Genomic DNA, 16,612 nt, shown 5'->3' with positions numbered 1-16,612 from the left:
TATTCTGTTTACTTAAATTCTACAAATGTTAACTGTTTTCTAATGCCTTAAGAGGGTCATGTGCACATTTTTAAAAAGATAGCTCCGATGCTTCCATAGGAAACCAGCCATGGGCCAGGGCGAGGGGAAGGAAAGTTAACAGGCTCTGACTGCAGAATTCCAAACAAGTTGTCGATGGTGTCTTGAGATAGTGACAGCGATGATAAACAGAAGTGAAAGATTTTGGATTTTTTGTGTTTCTGAAAAAGTAAACCTGTGATGATATCCATACATGGTGGAGGGTGGCAAGATACGATTTGATAACTTCTGGAAGGAATTTAAGTTGGTGCCGCCTTTCTGAAAGGAAGACTGACAATATTTATCCCATCTTTAAAATGATACTAACTTTTACCTATCAATTCCATTCCGAGTCATTTATTTTAAGGAAATAACACCAAGATTTAAAAAAAAACTTATTGCAGAAATGGTTTATAATAGGGAAAAATTGGAAACAACCTAATTATTAATTAGCATGAGTTTAATTAAATTACTACATCCATTAAAAATGAGGGCTAGGGTATTAGTTAGCTCAGTGGTAGAGCACTTACCTAGCATGCACAAGGCTTTGTGTTACATTCCCAGCACCATGAAAATAAGGAAATAATAAAAATAAAAACTAAGGGATAAAGGAATGTTTATTGGGCTCACGAGATAACAACTGAAAAAATATCAGGTCCTAAAAGAATTTATACAATGTGACCCCACTTATGTTAAAAGATAATTATATATTATACTTACACATATAATATATAATTATTTTAACTATATATTATAGATAGTTATGTCTTGTTGTCCTGGAAGAATAAACACCAAAATATTAATGATGTTCATCTGTTTTTGTTTGTGTGCTTTTATAAATTTTTCACATCTCTTCAACAGTGGTGCTAGTTTATCAGGAAATAAAATATACTTTTTTCCAGTTCGAACACTGTCCTAGACCTGTTTTAAGAATCAGCTATGAGGGAGAGCTGAAGTTCTGGGGTGAAGCCTGAACCCTCTAAATCCCCCATCATAAGCAGCCAGCCGACCTCAGGCCCAGGAAGTGCTTGAGGACATCCCTCCCCGTGCGTGCGTCTCCGCCGTGGTCCCCAGCACTTCTGCACCTGGACTTGGTCATTTTACAGCCCGGCACTCGACCACAGCCGGAGGGAAGCGAGGCAAGGAGCGCGCACCGCCAGGCGAATGCCGGGGACCGGGACGAAGCCCCACACGGGCGGCGCCGGGCAGGGCGCAGCTGGGCCATTACTCAGCCCCTTCCTGCTGGCCCGCCTGGCGCCCTGCCGGGCCGCCTCCTCTGCCCCCCCCCCCCCCCCCGCGCTCACCTCCCTTGCTGGTTACCTCAAGTCCCACCTATTTTTCCCTTTTTCTCTTGTTCAATCCCATCTGTAGCTTCTCATCCGAAGCTGTCTTCTTAGGTGCAATATGTAAACTGTCTTGAATTCAGCCATGGAAAGTTAAATCCTGAAGTTTCATCTCCCCAGTTCTGGGATCCCAAGCCAGGTTAGTCTTCAGACACACATCCAAGCCTACGTAGGCCAAGGTCTGTAGCACCACGGCTTTAGGTAGCACATGGTGAACCTGTTTTCACTTAAAAGTAGATATTTACTTTACCATGTATTAAAAATATAATTAGAAGCTGGATGTAGTGGCACACATCTGTAGTGCCAACACTGAGGAGGCTGAGGCAGGAGGATCCCTTGAGCCCAGGAGTTGGAGTCTAGCCTGGGCGACATAGTGAGACTCCCTAAGACCTCATCTCAAAAAGTATAATTTAGGGCTGGGATATAGCTCAGTGGTGCAGTGCCTTCCTGGCAAGCCCAAGCTCCTGAGTTCAATCCCAGGTACTGGGAAATAAATAAATAAAATTTAAGTATCTGGTGTGGTGGCACATGCCTGTAATCCTAGCATTTGGGGCCTAAGGCAGGAGGGTCAACACAAGTTCGAGGCCAGCCTGAACTACATAGCAAGACCTTTCTCAAAAAAATAAAAATAAAAATTATATTAGATATTTATATATCTATATATTTATGTAGTATATATAATATATATTTAAGATATTTCTCTTTTGCACTCTCTCTTACTATTTTTGGTTGTTGTTGTTGTTGAGACAAGGTTGCCTAGGGCAGTTTTAAACTAATGCTCATCCCACTTCAGCCTCCCAACTAGCTGGGATTACAGGTGTATGCACCAGCACGCTGGCTTGTATTTGCGGTGTTTTTAAGGTACCTGTATTTTTAAAGTATGGATGGTGAGCCTGGAATATGTCTTTAAATTTAAAATGTGGCTCTATTTGTGAAAAGACAAACAATTGTACACGTGGTTCTTAGTGTAACCACTAGGAAGGCTCACTGCTAGATTGGGTTCTCCCCTCCCCAGAGATTCCTGTTTTCCTTCTAAAGCCTGTCTCATCCCCTGCTCTTATCCTGCAGGATCTGCCCAGAGCCAGCCTTTTAAATGAACGTGTCTGTACAGTGGCCAGAAGAAGGCTCTGACCAGCATGGGCTTTCATCCCATCTCCAGCTGGCCTGAAGCTCCTCACTGTGTTGTGACCTCGAGGACGAGGATGGAATTCTGGCATGGATTCCAAAGGTGTTCAGAATGGCTATGTTGCCCAGGTTCCCCTGTACCCCCGTCTGGTACAGCACACACAAGCTAGGCCTGAGAAGTCAGGTGTATTCACTGAGCACACATTTCCTTATTGAGCCCCAGTAATCCCATGCCCTGTGCTGGGGTCTGCAGAGATGAGTTGAATTTGATCTCCTCCCTCTAGGTCTTAAAAGATGGCAAGGAGGTACCAAGGAGGAGTTGATGAAGTACTAGGAAACAAGCTAGCAACAACAAACAATAAAATGAAAAGAAAAATCACAGAGGTCCTAAAGCCCAAATTTTCAAGGAACCTGAGCTGAAAGTCAGCTCTGTGGCCAGCTGTATGCCACAGAGATATCCGAGGGGAATTCGAGAGAAGGCTTCATGTGCTCACTGAGTGGGCTTTGTCCTGAGGGCAGTGAGAAGCCACAGAAGTCTTCAGAGTGAGGGGAGGGATGGGGTGAAACCTGTGACTGCTGCACGTTGTTCTGGGAGTTGGGCTAAGGTAGCTCAGGGCCAAGGAGGGGCAGGTTGGGGATGTAAACCTGCCCTTTCTCTGCCTACCAAGCCATGCACCGGAACAGGGGCGCCTTTTGGCACTTTTCCTCCTAGAGGCCCAAAGTGTCTCCTGTGCTAGCAGCAGCCCAGGGCTATATAATAAAGGGGGAGCACAAGTTCACAAGGGTGGAACACAGAGGGCAGGCTGTGGAGGGAGATTTCAGCAGTGTGGGCAACCTTGGGGTGCTGAGTGATAAGCCTCTGGAATTCATGGGGGGTGTGATGGAACCGAAAACCAAAACGGGCCCTTGAGCTGGCTAGAACAAGTCAGGCCAGGGCCAACACCTGCACGTGGGTGGGGAGACAGTAAGGACTGTGTCCCAGGGCAGGCTCCACCCCAGTCTCACTGTGGGGACTGTGGCCTCACCCAGAAGGCCTCAGCTGCCGGTCAGGGCTAGGTGTTCGCAGGGAAGGGAGCAGGGTACCTTTGGGACCACTGAAGCAGCCATTCTCCCCTCCTGGCCTCCCAGGCTTCCCTGGGTACCAGGCCACCTTCTACTCCACACCTCTGCAGCCCTTCTGCCTTCCCATCTCTTCCGCCTGCCCACGTTCACCAGCTCAATCTTGACACTGAGAAGACCCTATGGGGCAGGCAGAGGGTTGAGGATCACATGCACACACTCCTGCAAGACTGGGAGGTCCCCTAGCTCCTGCTTCTCGGGCATCGCTTAATTGCAGACCATGAGCATGCACAGGGTGCAGCCAGCTCCCCCACGGCCCCTCCTCCTTGGCATCACTCTGTCCTCGTCAGAGCCAGGATTGGAGCCAGCTTCCTCTGGCCAACTGGGCATTCAGGACAACAGGCTTCAACTATCCTGGTACTGATCAGCAATCCACCAATGCCCACGAGAGTTCGTTTAGCTGGTGAAGATCATGGTCAGGTGCTTTAGCATGGGCAGCAGTTAAAAGAAGACAAAGAGCCTTTATTCTAGCAAAGATTGGTCTTAACCTGTAAGCTCACACCCTCCCCTCTCCCTTCCCATTCCTCTTTCCCACTTTGTCTTCTCTCTGCTACTCTGTTCCCCAACCTCCATCTCCCTCTGCCTTCAGTATTTGGGGTGATTCACTTTTGCTTTTATGAAAGCACTGGCCCTGGCATAGGATTCCAAATGTCATGAATGACCCTATCCTAATAGAGTCACCCCTGCCTGCTACCCTATCTCTCCCCACAGGACATGAAGATGGTGTAGAGAGCTGCAGAACATCGCTGTGCAGGGCACTGAGTCCCTCTGTGACAGCAGAAGAGCCGGGACCGTTGGAGATCCCACTTCCCTGGAAAGGGTGCCACATTAGTTTCTGGTCCTCCTCCAGCCAGCCCATCTCCAAGTGACCCAAGACCCCAGCAGTTTCTGAGGCCAGAGATTCCTATAGTATTTGTCTCAGTGACCGGCTTATTTCACTTAGCATAGTGTTCTCAGGGTTCATCCATGTTATAGCATGTGTCAGAATTTTCTCCTTTCTTTTTTCTTTTTTTTTTCTTTTTTTTCTTTTTGAGACAAGGTCTCACTATTCAAGCCAGATTGGGTTTGAATTCACTACATAACCCAGGCTGGTCTTGAATTCATGGCGATCCTCCTCCTTCAGCCTCTAGATATTTCTTTCTTTTAAAAGTTAAATAATATTCCATTGTGTGTATGTACTGCATCTTGTTTCTTGATTCATCCATCCATGGACACTTGGGTTGCTTCCACCTTTTAGCTATTGTGAATACAGCTGCAATGAACACAGTGTACAAATATTTGAATGCTTGCTTTCACATCTTTTGAGTACATACCCAGGAATGGAAGTTCTAGATCCTGTGGTATTCCTGTGCTTCTTTTTTTTTTTTTTTCTTTTTTTGTACCAGGGATCAAACTCAGGACCTTGTGCTTGTGAGGCAGGTGGCAGAACCACTGAGCTAAATCCCCGGCCCCCATGTGCTTCATTTTTTGAAGACTCACCAATTGTTTTTCACAGAAGTCTTATCATTTTATATTCCCACCAGCAGGACACAAGGGGTCCATTTTCTCCATATCCTATGCCAACATTTGCTATTTCTTTAAAAACAAACGTTATGAAAGCGATGATTTTTTTTTTCTTCCTTTTTTTTAACCTTTTGGATGCTGGGGATGGAACCTGGGGCTTCACACATGCTAAGGTCATGTGCTAGCTCTAAGCTATACCCTAACCCCTAGGATAGCTACCTTTTGAAAGGACGCATAGGAAATGGGTAAATAAGGGGCAGGAAGAAGAGATCATCTGCACTGGAGGTCTTATAATACTTTCCGATTTTTGAATCACCTGAATATATTACTTATTCAAAAAAAGTAGGGCTGGAGCTGTAACTCAGTAGCTACACTTGCCTAGGATGTAGAAGATTCAGTCTAATCCCCCATACTGTGAAAGAAAAAAAGGAAGGGAAAAAAAAAATTGTTTTCCCAATATTTCTTATGAAAATTTCCAAAAAGAAAACTTCCAAAGATACTGCAAAGTTGAACGAATTTTAACAATGAGAATCCAAATATCCACTACCTAGATTTCACCATTAGCATAGGGCATTATCACATCCATCAATCAGTTATCCACCCATCAATGTATCTGATTTGTTAATCCATCTCCTCTCCCTCTCTCACTCTTGCTGGTGCTCATGTGTGTGCGTGTGTGTGTGTGTGTGTGTGTGTTGCTAGGAACTGAACCCAGGACTTGAGCATTCTAGGCAAGCATTCTACCACTGAGCTATGTCCCCAACTTTTCTAAATAAATATAGAATACAGCTTCCTGAGACCCTTTCAACACCTACTAAGTCCCTTGTGGAGGCCTGGAAGTCTATTTTGAAGTCAGTTCTCCAGGTGATGCTAGCATGTGGGAACTCCTGTCCTGGTCCAGCTACTTACACTATGCAGAAGCTGTACCTGCGTTTAGTCAGAAGTCAGCCAACCTCAGCTGGGATTCTTTCCTTGTCTGAAAGCTCCCTGCCGTCACGAGGAAGTTTTATCACACTGGGGCCAAAACACTCCAGACCCATGCCCATTCTGGCCAATCTCTTCACCAGGACACACTTTGGTGCCTCATCAGGACAACTTCTAACACAGTCCCAGAGTGGGACACGCCTTCCCCAAAAAGAGACTTCTGGTCCCATCTCTCCCGGAGCAAGAAACTTTTCTCCTACGATTCAGGCTGTATTTGTCCTTTCTACCAAGAAGGGCAGGACATTCTGAAATGAGATGGCATATTTGCCACAGACATCATACTCACTATGTTGGGACCAGATTGGCCAGGTCCTCGAATTAGGGGATATTCGCATCCACCTCTTACCCCTGCTGAGCCCTCTGTCTTTGCCATAACAGTGAGACAAGGATGGATCGATGGATCATGACAGCAGATAACACTGTCAGGGACCTTGATGCATATCAGGGTTATTCCAGGCACATTATTTTGTATCCATTCATTTTATTGCCACAACAGTCCTACAGAGTAGGTACTATTACCCTCATTTTTTTACAGATGAAGCAATTGAGGCAGAGGGGGATTAGGTAATTTACCCAAAGGGATACAGTGTTTTCTTTTTAGTCAACACCACCACCTATGAACAGACACAGATACTTGTAAATACATATGCACTGCTCTTAATTTCCCGGAGCTCCCTGCTGTCAAATTCTGTAATACAGACCCTCCCGCCTAATATACCTGTGCACTCACCCTTTCCTGATAAATAATTCACATTGCCAAATTCAACAGTCCTCCACCCAACTCTCTCAGGAACTTGCTAAATGACTAGAGCCAACCTGATCAGTGATACATGGAATGATACATTGGAGACTTAAGAACTTCATCTCACTCCACAAATCACATCACATAAGTCTTAGCCCAAGGATGGCCTAGCCTGGCTCAGTCCTCTGCTTGGGGGATCCAGTGGGGGTTGATATCAAGATATTTTGGGCTCCTTTTCAGAAACTCCCAGAAAGCCCTAGGCTTGAGTCATGAGCCACACTGCTGAGGAGCTGAGAACTTTCCAATGGGTCCTGGAGGTGTTGAGGGAAGGAGAGATATTTGAGGACCTCTCTGACACCAGAGATGCCAGGTAAAACACAGGATGCTCAGTTACACTTGAGTTTCAGATAGACAGCAAATAGGTTTGTAGTATAAGTGTGTCCCAAATCGATGCACTTATGCATACTGCATTTTGATTGCTAAATATAAGATGTCAAATAAATAAATTAAATATAAGATGACCTGGAAATCCCTCCTACCCACCCTTATCTGTGTCCCTATATGAGGCAGCCTAATGCACTTGCCCTGAGTAGCTTAAGCACCCTTTAGTTTAAGGCACCTACAGAGCCAAGGCCATGGTTAATGGGGCATAAGAATGGTTGTCCTTGGGGGATGGGGGGTCCCACTCATTGTTTGGCTGTGCCTTGCATCTAGGAACCTACTTTTTTTGGAAGCAAACTAGTTTGTTGCAGGTCTCCTGAGAGGACAGGAAGGGAATATCCTCAAATGGTTTCCAGTTTCTCCAGCTTCCATTTTCCCTTATTCTTTTTTTTTTTTTTTGGTACTGGGGATCAAACTCAGGTCCTTGCACTTGTGCAGCAGGCGGGGAAACCACTGAGCTAAATCTCCAGCCCTCCCTTATTCTTTTTTTTTTAACAAGCTCTCCCTATATAGTTCAGCCTGGCCTTGAACTCACTATGTAGTCTAGCTGGCCTCAAACTTGCGGCGATCCTCCTGCCTTGCCTCCTGAGTGCTGGGATCACAGGTGTGCACCACCACCCCCAGCTCCTTATTCTTATTAATTTTTTCTGATCATAAAAGAAACACATTCAGGGTGGGAATTCAGACGTCACAGAAAGTCCCTTCAGAGGTAACTACTATTAACAGCTTGATGTGTCTTCCTCCAGATTTTTCTCTATAAATTTTATGACGTATTGATATCACTTCCATAAATAGAACCGTGTTGTATAGGCTGTTCTAAAACTTGCTTCTGTCTCTCATGGTGTCAGAAACTTTTTTTTTAAGAGTAAGAAAAGTTATTGAGAGAAAGATAGCTTCTATCTAAGAGAGACAGAAGGGGGATGGGAAAGTGGGTTGCCTGAGGACTTCTTTTTTTTTTTTGGATACCAGGGATCAAACTCAAGTCCTTGCGCTTGCGCAGCAGGCGGCGAAACCACTGAGCTAAATCCCCGGCCCCTGAGGACTTCTTTATGTGTATGTTCTCCCTTTGTGTTGCTCTGCCTCATTCTTTTTTAATATTTTTAAATTTTTTAACTTATACATAGTAATTTGTACATGTCTGTGTGACCTTTCAATACATACATATAATACGTACTGATCAGATCTGGGTAACTGACCTATCCTTCACCTCAGACATTTGTAATCTCATGTGTTAGGAACATTTAAAATTCCTTCCATCAGCTATTTTGAAATACATAATTAATTGCTGTCAACCCCAGTTGTCCTGCTGTTCCGTAGAACATTAGAAGTCAACTTCTGCCTCTGGAAACCTCTGGTGATTGGTTTAGGGGGCTCTGAGCACCTCTGAGTGTTGGATGGGTGCTAAAATGCAGGTAGATGCACCACACATGTCAGTGTGTGACTTGGGGTGTCGCACCTCCCTGAGGCTGATCTGTTGACCCCTTCACCTTGTGCATGGAGTGAGGATGGGAGGGGAATCATTGAAAGGGTCCCAGAGGGTGGGAAAGACTATATGGGGTGTTCTTGTTGCTGGGATGGGGAGACACACGCCCTGGGAGCCTCAGTTAGAGGCACCTGGGTCACTGCTTCCATTGAGAGACCCTCTGACTCTGGCCGGGGGCTCATCTCCTAGCACCCTCATCGGATCACCTGATGCCAGCACTGCCCAACCCCTGGGCAATGCAGCTGAGAGCCTCCTGGCCTCAAACGGGTTGGGCAGCATTCACTTCCCGGCGCTGTCCTCCCGGCCTGCTCAGTCATTAGGAAATGCCTCCCTGGCCAGCACAGTGACAGCAGCAGGAATAGATCGTGCTGCCAGCCCAGCACCCCTGGGTGGTTCCCATCTGCTCTGAGGAGGCTCCAGGTAGAAAGACGGATGCTACTGTCTCAGGTCCCAGATAAAGTGAGTCTGGGGCAGGGCTGGGGGTGGGAAAGGAGTGTGGCAGTGTCTGGGGCTAGAGCTGGAATGATGTAGATGGGTGTGTGTGTGTGTGAGAGAGAGAGAGACAGACAGACAGAAGGGAAGGAAGCCAGGAGGGAGAGAACGTGTGTGGTGTTTATGGGTGGGGAGGTAGTCCTAGCTGAAAACACAGGGCTTCTATCAGGCCTCTGGGAGGGAACTGCAGGTGCCTAGAAATGTCTCTGTCTCTGAATAAGGATGGTTTCCTTGGGCTGGTAACAACTGTTCCTCCTTTTCTATCTTCAAGATGGGCTGCTCCTGTGGAGGAGGCTGGACACTGGGACTTCCTAAGATCCCCTCCTTAAGCTAGCCATCATCTTCTCCCTGCCTTATAAGTGACCAGAGGGACAGCCCTGTTTCGGGCCACTCTGAGGAGGGAGGTTTGCATAGTCACTTTTCTACTCATGCTTCTTCATTTACTTCTTTAACCAGAGTCTGGAAAACCCTCCATGGAGGCCCATGCAGTAGAGTAGTGGTTCACAGTATAGCCAGGCTGTGTTGGGTTTAAATCCTGAGTGTGCCCCATGCTGGAAGTGTGACTTGAACAAGTTACTTCACTTAAGCCCTGAGCCTCAGTTCCTTTATCTGTAAAATAGAGATAATACCTACCTCCCAAAATTGTTGTCAGGATTCAGTGAGGAAGGGATGGAAAATGCCAAGCACATAATTAGTGTTCGATAAATGGTTGCTGTTATAATTATTTATTATTAGCTCCACAGTGGTCCCCCTTGGCTGGGAAGGCTTTCCAATCCTCCTCTTCTCCCAATTTCCTAAGGCACCAACAGGGACACCTTTAGCATATAATGCCTTGTATTCTAACATAAATAGTTTGTGCCCAAACTAAAATGTGTCCCTTGGATTTCTTCTGCTGCTCTCTCACAAACCCCAGCACTCAACACAGAGTCAGGCCCATCAGAGGATCTCAAGGATGGAAAAAGCGTGGAACAAAGAGAAAGAGAAAGATGCAAGAAAGGAGAGGTCAGGGAAAGACTGAGAGAGGGGAGAGAGTAGAACATGGGGAGGGAGGTGGCATTGTCTAGGTATGAGTGGCATGACTCTCCTGAAGCACATAAAATTGAAAGGATTGTACCAGAAAGAGGCCAGCAGTGTGGGGCCGAGATGTCTTTTGCACTCATTGAACTATTTTCCTAGAACTCAGATGAGAAATCAAACCTCTCCTACGCCGGGCATGGTGGTACATGCCTGTAATCCCAGCACTTGGGAGGCTGAGGAAGGAGGATCGCCTCATTTGAGGCCAGCCTGGGCTACATAGTGACTTTAAGGCCTGAACTATGTAGCGAGACCCTGTCTCAAAAAACGAAAACAAAAATCTCTCCTCCTCCTCCTGTTTTGCTCATCCCAAGGACAATGCTTCCTGACTGGGCACCCAATCTACCAACTGATACTCATAATGTTCTCTTTATCACCTACAGAATTCTCTCCCTCTCCCTCTCCTGACTCTCTGTCTTCCTCCTTCCCTCCTATCTTTCCTTCCAAAATGACCTTGGGCAAATCATTCCCCCTCTCTAGACCTAAATCTACTCTCCTATAAAACTAAGAGATTCAACTTGAGAAGACCACAAAAGTCCTTTCCCCCCTAATATTCTCTTATTTGCTCTTATTCTCTTGCCTCCCTTGATTCCCAATTTTCAGTTATCCAAACAATTTAAGCTATTGACCACCAATCTTCCTTAAAAAAAATATTTTTCAAGAAAATTTATAAATGTCCTCTAGGCTCTCAAATTTCATGAGGGACTTCTTATCACTGCTTATCCCCAGTGTTGTAAGCTCAGTACTTAGTAAATAGCAGTGCTCAGTAAATATAGGTTGAATAATTGGATGGGTGGGTGGATGGATGAATTGCTACCATATACCTCTGGGGAATTATAAAATGCAAGGATATGTTAGCAATTGATTAGCTTAAGAAAATCACAGTCACTCTGATAATAACCATGTTTAGTTAGACATTTGTAAGTGTATTACAAAATGAAAACAGAGAAATACTGGAATCATCATCTTAATTTTTATCCATTATCCATCACTTACCCAATCTATTGTCATCTTGTTTAGTTATTTTGAGATAAGCTGTTGTCTATCAAAGGGGGTGACTTTTTAGACAAGATACATGACAGGGGTCTCTAAGCCCCACTTTGGGAGGACAGAGGGCCTGCCTTACCAATGACACTGCCCATTCATTGAGCATTTACTGTGTGTCACACTCTTCAATCACATTAGCTCACTTAATATCTCCAATGAGTTGGAGGAAGATGGTACTACTATTTTCAGCCTCATTTTACAGAAGGGAAACTGAAGCACAGAGAGGTCCAACAACTTGGTCAACATTATACAGAGAGCAGGGGGATTTTCACCCAGCTCCATTGTCTGAGTTCTTGACCACCCATACACACATGAGAGGTCATGCTGACTATGTCAGAGATCAGACCTGGAGACCTCTGGAAAGGTTTGGGGGCTTCCTTCATGGTCTCAGGATTCCTATCACCACCTTCACATATTTTTACTCTTTCTTAGTTATAGGACATTTTTCAACTTGGCAAAAGAGACACCAAAAGAGAGGAGAGATTCCAAACAATATATGATCTTTATAGTTTGTCCTTCCTAGTAGTTAATCTTGTTCTCATCTGTCATCTGTCAGGTCTGGGGCTGCCACACAGCTCTATTTTATAAGTGTGTCTTAGGGTCTTTTGTCTGTCATTGATGGAAAAATGTATCAATAATAAGCAACCATGGTTCCCCTCCAAAGGCTGTTGTAGATAAATTAAGACTCCACAGCTATGATACTTAAAAATGAAGATACTGTACTTGGGCCTGACCACACATCCAAGCAGGTGTTCCCCTTCAAAGTTCTTGGCATTTCTGCTGGGAGCATCTTTGGGGGTCTCACCTTCACCCTCAGATATGCTTTTAAACCCACTGTTATAGTGGCTCCAAACCTTTGAGTTAAACAATAACATGCCACTAGATCACTCATTTGTTTTCTAACCATACTTGGCTCCCACTGACTTTGGTGGCCGTTTCCAAAATGTAAGACAGATCCTCCAAGGATTTGAAAGTCTGCCTTCTCTGAGGTTAATCAGAAGGTTCTCTGACTGCCTCTGGCAGCCCTATAAAAAGAATGTGAAGAATCAGCATGGTATGGTGGGTGTGTGACTACATCGAGGGCCAGCAGGCATTTGCCTGTGTAAGTTCTAAGCTTTATTTTTAAGACAGTCATTGTTTTATAGCCATGCTTAGCACAGAGGAATGCGTTCCAATGGCTGGGGGAAATCGCATGAATCAGCCCAGGCCAGCTGAGGAGGGAGGCTGAGGGCTAGCAGACACTGTTTTGAAAAATGGCCTCTGCAAGTGGAAGACTGGACTGAAGCCGGGTGTGCATCTTCTTGGCTCCCTCTCTGTTCTGGGAACTGGGTCTTCCTGCCTGCACTTGGGTATTGAACCGGGAAGAGGTGAGGTGGTGACCTCACCATGAGCGCTCATCATGGTTGAGGTGAGGCATCGGGTATTTCAGGTACTCTGCACACTTCCTTCCAGCATCCAAGGTGGCCGGGATCTCTCATCTCCCAATACCCCTGTCCAGAAGCACATGGGCAGCTCCTCCTAAGGCTCTTAGGCTCTAGATCTTAGTTCGCAGCTCAATTCAGGTAGCCCACTGAAGAGAAGCAGCAGAAGAAGGGAAAGTACACTGGAAGTAGCTGGAAGTAGAAAGAAAAGGAAGTAACAAGAGCAGGCAAAAAGCAGGCAGTGGGCCTGGGGAGCAGGTGGGGAGGGTGGGAGTTAGGAAGGGGGAGGAAGAGAGGGCAAGGCCCAGATGTTCACCACCTTTCACTCCCCGCCTCCGCAGCTAAGCCCTGTCTTCTCCGAGGGGCCATGTCTGAAGGGGAGAGCAAGGACAGCGCGGGTAGCGAGTGCCCAGTGTGCTACGAGAAATTCCGGGACCTGGAGGGCGCCAGCCGGACGCTGAGCTGCGGCCACGTGTTCTGCCACGACTGCCTGGTCAAGTATCTGCTCTCCACCCGGGTGGACGGACAGGTGCAGAGAACCATCGTCTGCCCCATCTGCCGCTACGTCACCTTCCTCAGCAAGAAGAGCTCCCGCTGGCCCTCCATGCTGGACAAGAGCTCACAGACCCTGACTGTGCCCATGGGCTTACCTGTGCCCCTGCCCTCCGTGCCCTCCCCAGACCGCACAGGCCACACAAACCCCTTGGCCACCTCCCAGCCGGTCTGGAGGTCACCCTCAAACCAGGGGACCCAGCTGCCCTTGGACCTGCTGCCCAGCCTGTCCCGGGAGTCACAGATCTTCATCATCAGTCGCCATGGGATGCCCCTGGGAGACCAGGACAGCGTGCTGCCACGGCAAAGCCTGGCCGAGCTCTCGGAGGCGACCCCAGCCCCCAGCGCCTCCCGCTCCTTCTGCTGTCGCTCACGGGCTCTCCTGCTCATCACCCTCATCGCGGTGGTGGCTGTGGTAGCCGCCATCCTCCCCTGGGTGCTGCTGGTAAGGAAGCAGGCCTGAGTGGTGGCCCCTGGCGAGAGAGCAGAAGGGGGCCAGGCCTGAGCGCTGCCCTGGCAGCTGCCCTGCTCTATGGCCAGGCTGCCCATGGCTTGGGCAGGGGCAGACGTGGTGCAACCAAGCTCTGAGGAAGGCCTGGGGCAGAAGGGAGCATGGAGTGGGGCTGGATTGGAAGTATGCTGGCTTTCTCCCCACCTGCACACACACACACACACACACACACACACAAACACACACACACACACACACACCAGCAAGGGCATGGGATGACAGGGAGGTTGGGGGCTAGAGATCTCTGAGGCTAGAACTTAGCTGAGGCGCCCATGTGTGGCCTCCACGCCTATTCTTGGTAAATACCCCTCCCCTAGGCTGCAACTGAGCAAGCTGGGAAGATGGCTGGTCACCTCTTATGAGCACCTTACCTGCCAGGTGGACCTCCCTGGGGACAAGGAAGCTCTGCTGGCCTATGCTCTGCCAGCTGGGGGCCCAATGGCAGACCTCGTATGGCCAGGATTCCCTCATAGGATTCTGTAGCTTGTCCCCAAGAACGAACAGAAGGTTGGTGCAGGGGCTTAGACAATGGTTTCCTGGAATCTTAGGCCCACACTTGATCCTGTAGCATCCCTCCCCCAAGTCCTTCCTGCCTCTAACCCGCCTGTTGGAGTGTCTTCCCTGAGTGAGAAGCTGATCTCAGAGGCAGTGGCACAGGATTTCTGGAGGAAGCAACACAAAAGGAGATAGCAGAGAGCACATCAGGAAACAGGCTTGTAGACAGAGGCCCAGGTCAGCAGAATGGCCAAAAACAGAGCCAGAGGTTTTCCTGAGCCTTCCAGGCCCAAGGAATGGGCCAGATCTTGAGTCTCAGGGTTCTCCAGGTTGGAGGGGAAGGCAGGGAGTAGAGGGGACGCTTGACAAGGTGAGACCTGAGTCACCTGAGAATTATGTGGGCAAATTAACCCCTGGGGGTTCCCGCCTCCCTCCCTGCCCAAGTCCTCCTCTTCATGACCCAGCCACTCATTAGAGGCCACACCAGCCAGGCCAGTTTCCCAGGTGGATTCTCAGGCTGAGCTGGGAGGGGAAGGGTGGGGAAGAGAACAGCTATGTTTGTCAGGGACTCTGCTGTCTCAACAAATGCTGAGAGCCAGGTGCTGTTAGTTGTTTGCCACCAGGGCCTATTTATCTGGGGGACCCCTGATGAGACACCCCAGAAAAGCCTGAGGAACAACAATTTGGGAACAGTTACTGGCTGTTAATTGAGGCCCATATTCAATCAAGGCCTTGTGACACTATAACAACATCAACAGAATCCCCAGCTACTGCACAGGTAGGGTAAGCACCTCAGGAGTGCAGCAGCTGAGCCCCCACAACCTGTACCTCCCCTTATCTGTGGGGAAAGAAAAAGCACTCAGCCTCTTATCTAGCTCCTGTGTCATTTGGGAGTCATTAGGGAGTGGGGTCTACACCACAGGGGATATTTATGACATGGAGGGGGCTGTTTTAGAGCTCTGACAGTCTTCCTTCTATTCTTTCTAAGACTAGATAAGAGCACAGGTGCTGGGGGGGGGTTGTTGTAAGTAGATTCAGGGATGATATTTATTATAGGAGCAAAAATAATGTTAATTTTACAAAGACTCTAATGAGTCTGTCTTTACCTCAGCCAGGCTGCTTTAAACAGTGTCATAAATTTCTAGGAACCTGATTTGAGTCTTTTCAATTGCTACTGTGTTTGCCAAGAGTTTCTTTCAAAAGATCCGCAGTGTTTTCATATCCTTTACCTGCAACTTGTAGATGACACTTCTTTCATTTTCCAAGAATGTCAAAAGCTATTTTTTAAATAAAGCTATGTATTTTCTCAAAGATTCCAGAGACATTGTATTGCATGTGGGAAGCTACAGGCTTGGACTCATGGGATAATTCATGTTAGATGAAAAAGATAGTTTGAAAAATAGAAATCTAAATGGCCCTTGTAAAAGAAATACAAATTAAAATCCTGTTGGCATTCTATTTTTACCCATTAGCTTGTCAAACCCGCTGAAGCTGAAGGAGGCAGGTAAATTGTTGATAGGAAATATATTGGTAAAACCTTTATCAAGGAAGATTTGACATTACCTATCAAAATTTCCATTTTGACTCAGAAGCTCCTGTTCTAGAAATAGAACTGGACGAACTGTTATACAGCGTATGGATACACTAGATATGCTTGCACATATGTACAATGTTGTATAATTTCAGCATTGTTTGTTGTAGTAAAGGATTGGAAAAATCCTAAATGTTAATCAATAGATAACTAGTGGCCAGGCATGTTGGTGCACACCTGGAATCCCAGCACTCTGGGAGGCTGAGGCAGGAAGGAGCCCAACCTGGGCAATTTTGCGGATTAGCAAGACTCTGTCTCAAAATAAAAAATTAACAAAAAGGGCTGGGGATATAACTCAGTGTGAAGGCCTGGGTTCAATCCCCAAAAGAACAACAACAATAACAACAAAAACAACAACAAAAATGAAGGACTCCATGGATGACATAGAACATCCCTAAAATACAATGGCAAATGGGAACAAGCCAGGTGGGAAAGAATGGACACCAGATACTACAATTGATGTAGAAAGAGGAAGAAATGAGAATTTACATTCTTATTTTCTTGTTCCTGCATAAAGAAATTGGGACGATACATACAAAACTAAAAACAGTGATTATTATGGAGGGAGATGAGAAGCTGACAGGATGTGAGAGTTTTCACTTTACCTTTCATGCTTTTCTATTTTGAGGCCA

The 16,612-nt window shown here is 46.8% G+C and overlaps 1 protein-coding gene and 1 long non-coding RNA gene across 4 annotated transcripts in view; both read left to right on the top strand.

The window, feature by feature from the left end:
* LOC106010447 (uncharacterized) overlaps nucleotides 1-8,647 on the top strand; it is a 34,132-nt gene extending 25,485 nt beyond the window's left edge. Inside the window, exons 3-4 of one of the 3 annotated variants that reach the window (XR_015443234.1) lie at nucleotides 2,469-2,628; nucleotides 4,356-8,647. This is a non-coding gene — a long non-coding RNA (uncharacterized LOC106010447). The other 2 variants (XR_015443233.1, XR_001184252.3) reach the window with 2 other exon arrangements.
* Nucleotides 8,648-8,805: 158 nt separating this feature from the next.
* On the top strand, nucleotides 8,806-15,706 carry Rnf222 (ring finger protein 222). The gene is made up of 2 exons (XM_021238397.2): nucleotides 8,806-9,256; nucleotides 13,173-15,706. The coding sequence occupies exon 2, from the start codon at nucleotides 13,199-13,201 to the stop codon at nucleotides 13,844-13,846; it is 648 nt and encodes a 215-aa protein (XP_021094056.1). The 5' UTR covers nucleotides 8,806-9,256; nucleotides 13,173-13,198; the 3' UTR covers nucleotides 13,847-15,706.
* The last annotated feature ends 906 nt before the right edge of the window (nucleotides 15,707-16,612 follow it).

Source organism: Heterocephalus glaber, unplaced genomic scaffold, assembly GCF_053883595.1.
Source record: "Heterocephalus glaber isolate CG9 unplaced genomic scaffold, H.glaber_assembly_v1.0 deba00001564, whole genome shotgun sequence".
Taxonomy (NCBI): domain Eukaryota; kingdom Metazoa; phylum Chordata; class Mammalia; order Rodentia; family Bathyergidae; genus Heterocephalus; species Heterocephalus glaber.
Note: the sequence above shows the minus strand (reverse complement) of the source record. Positions and strands in the feature narration are given on the sequence as shown.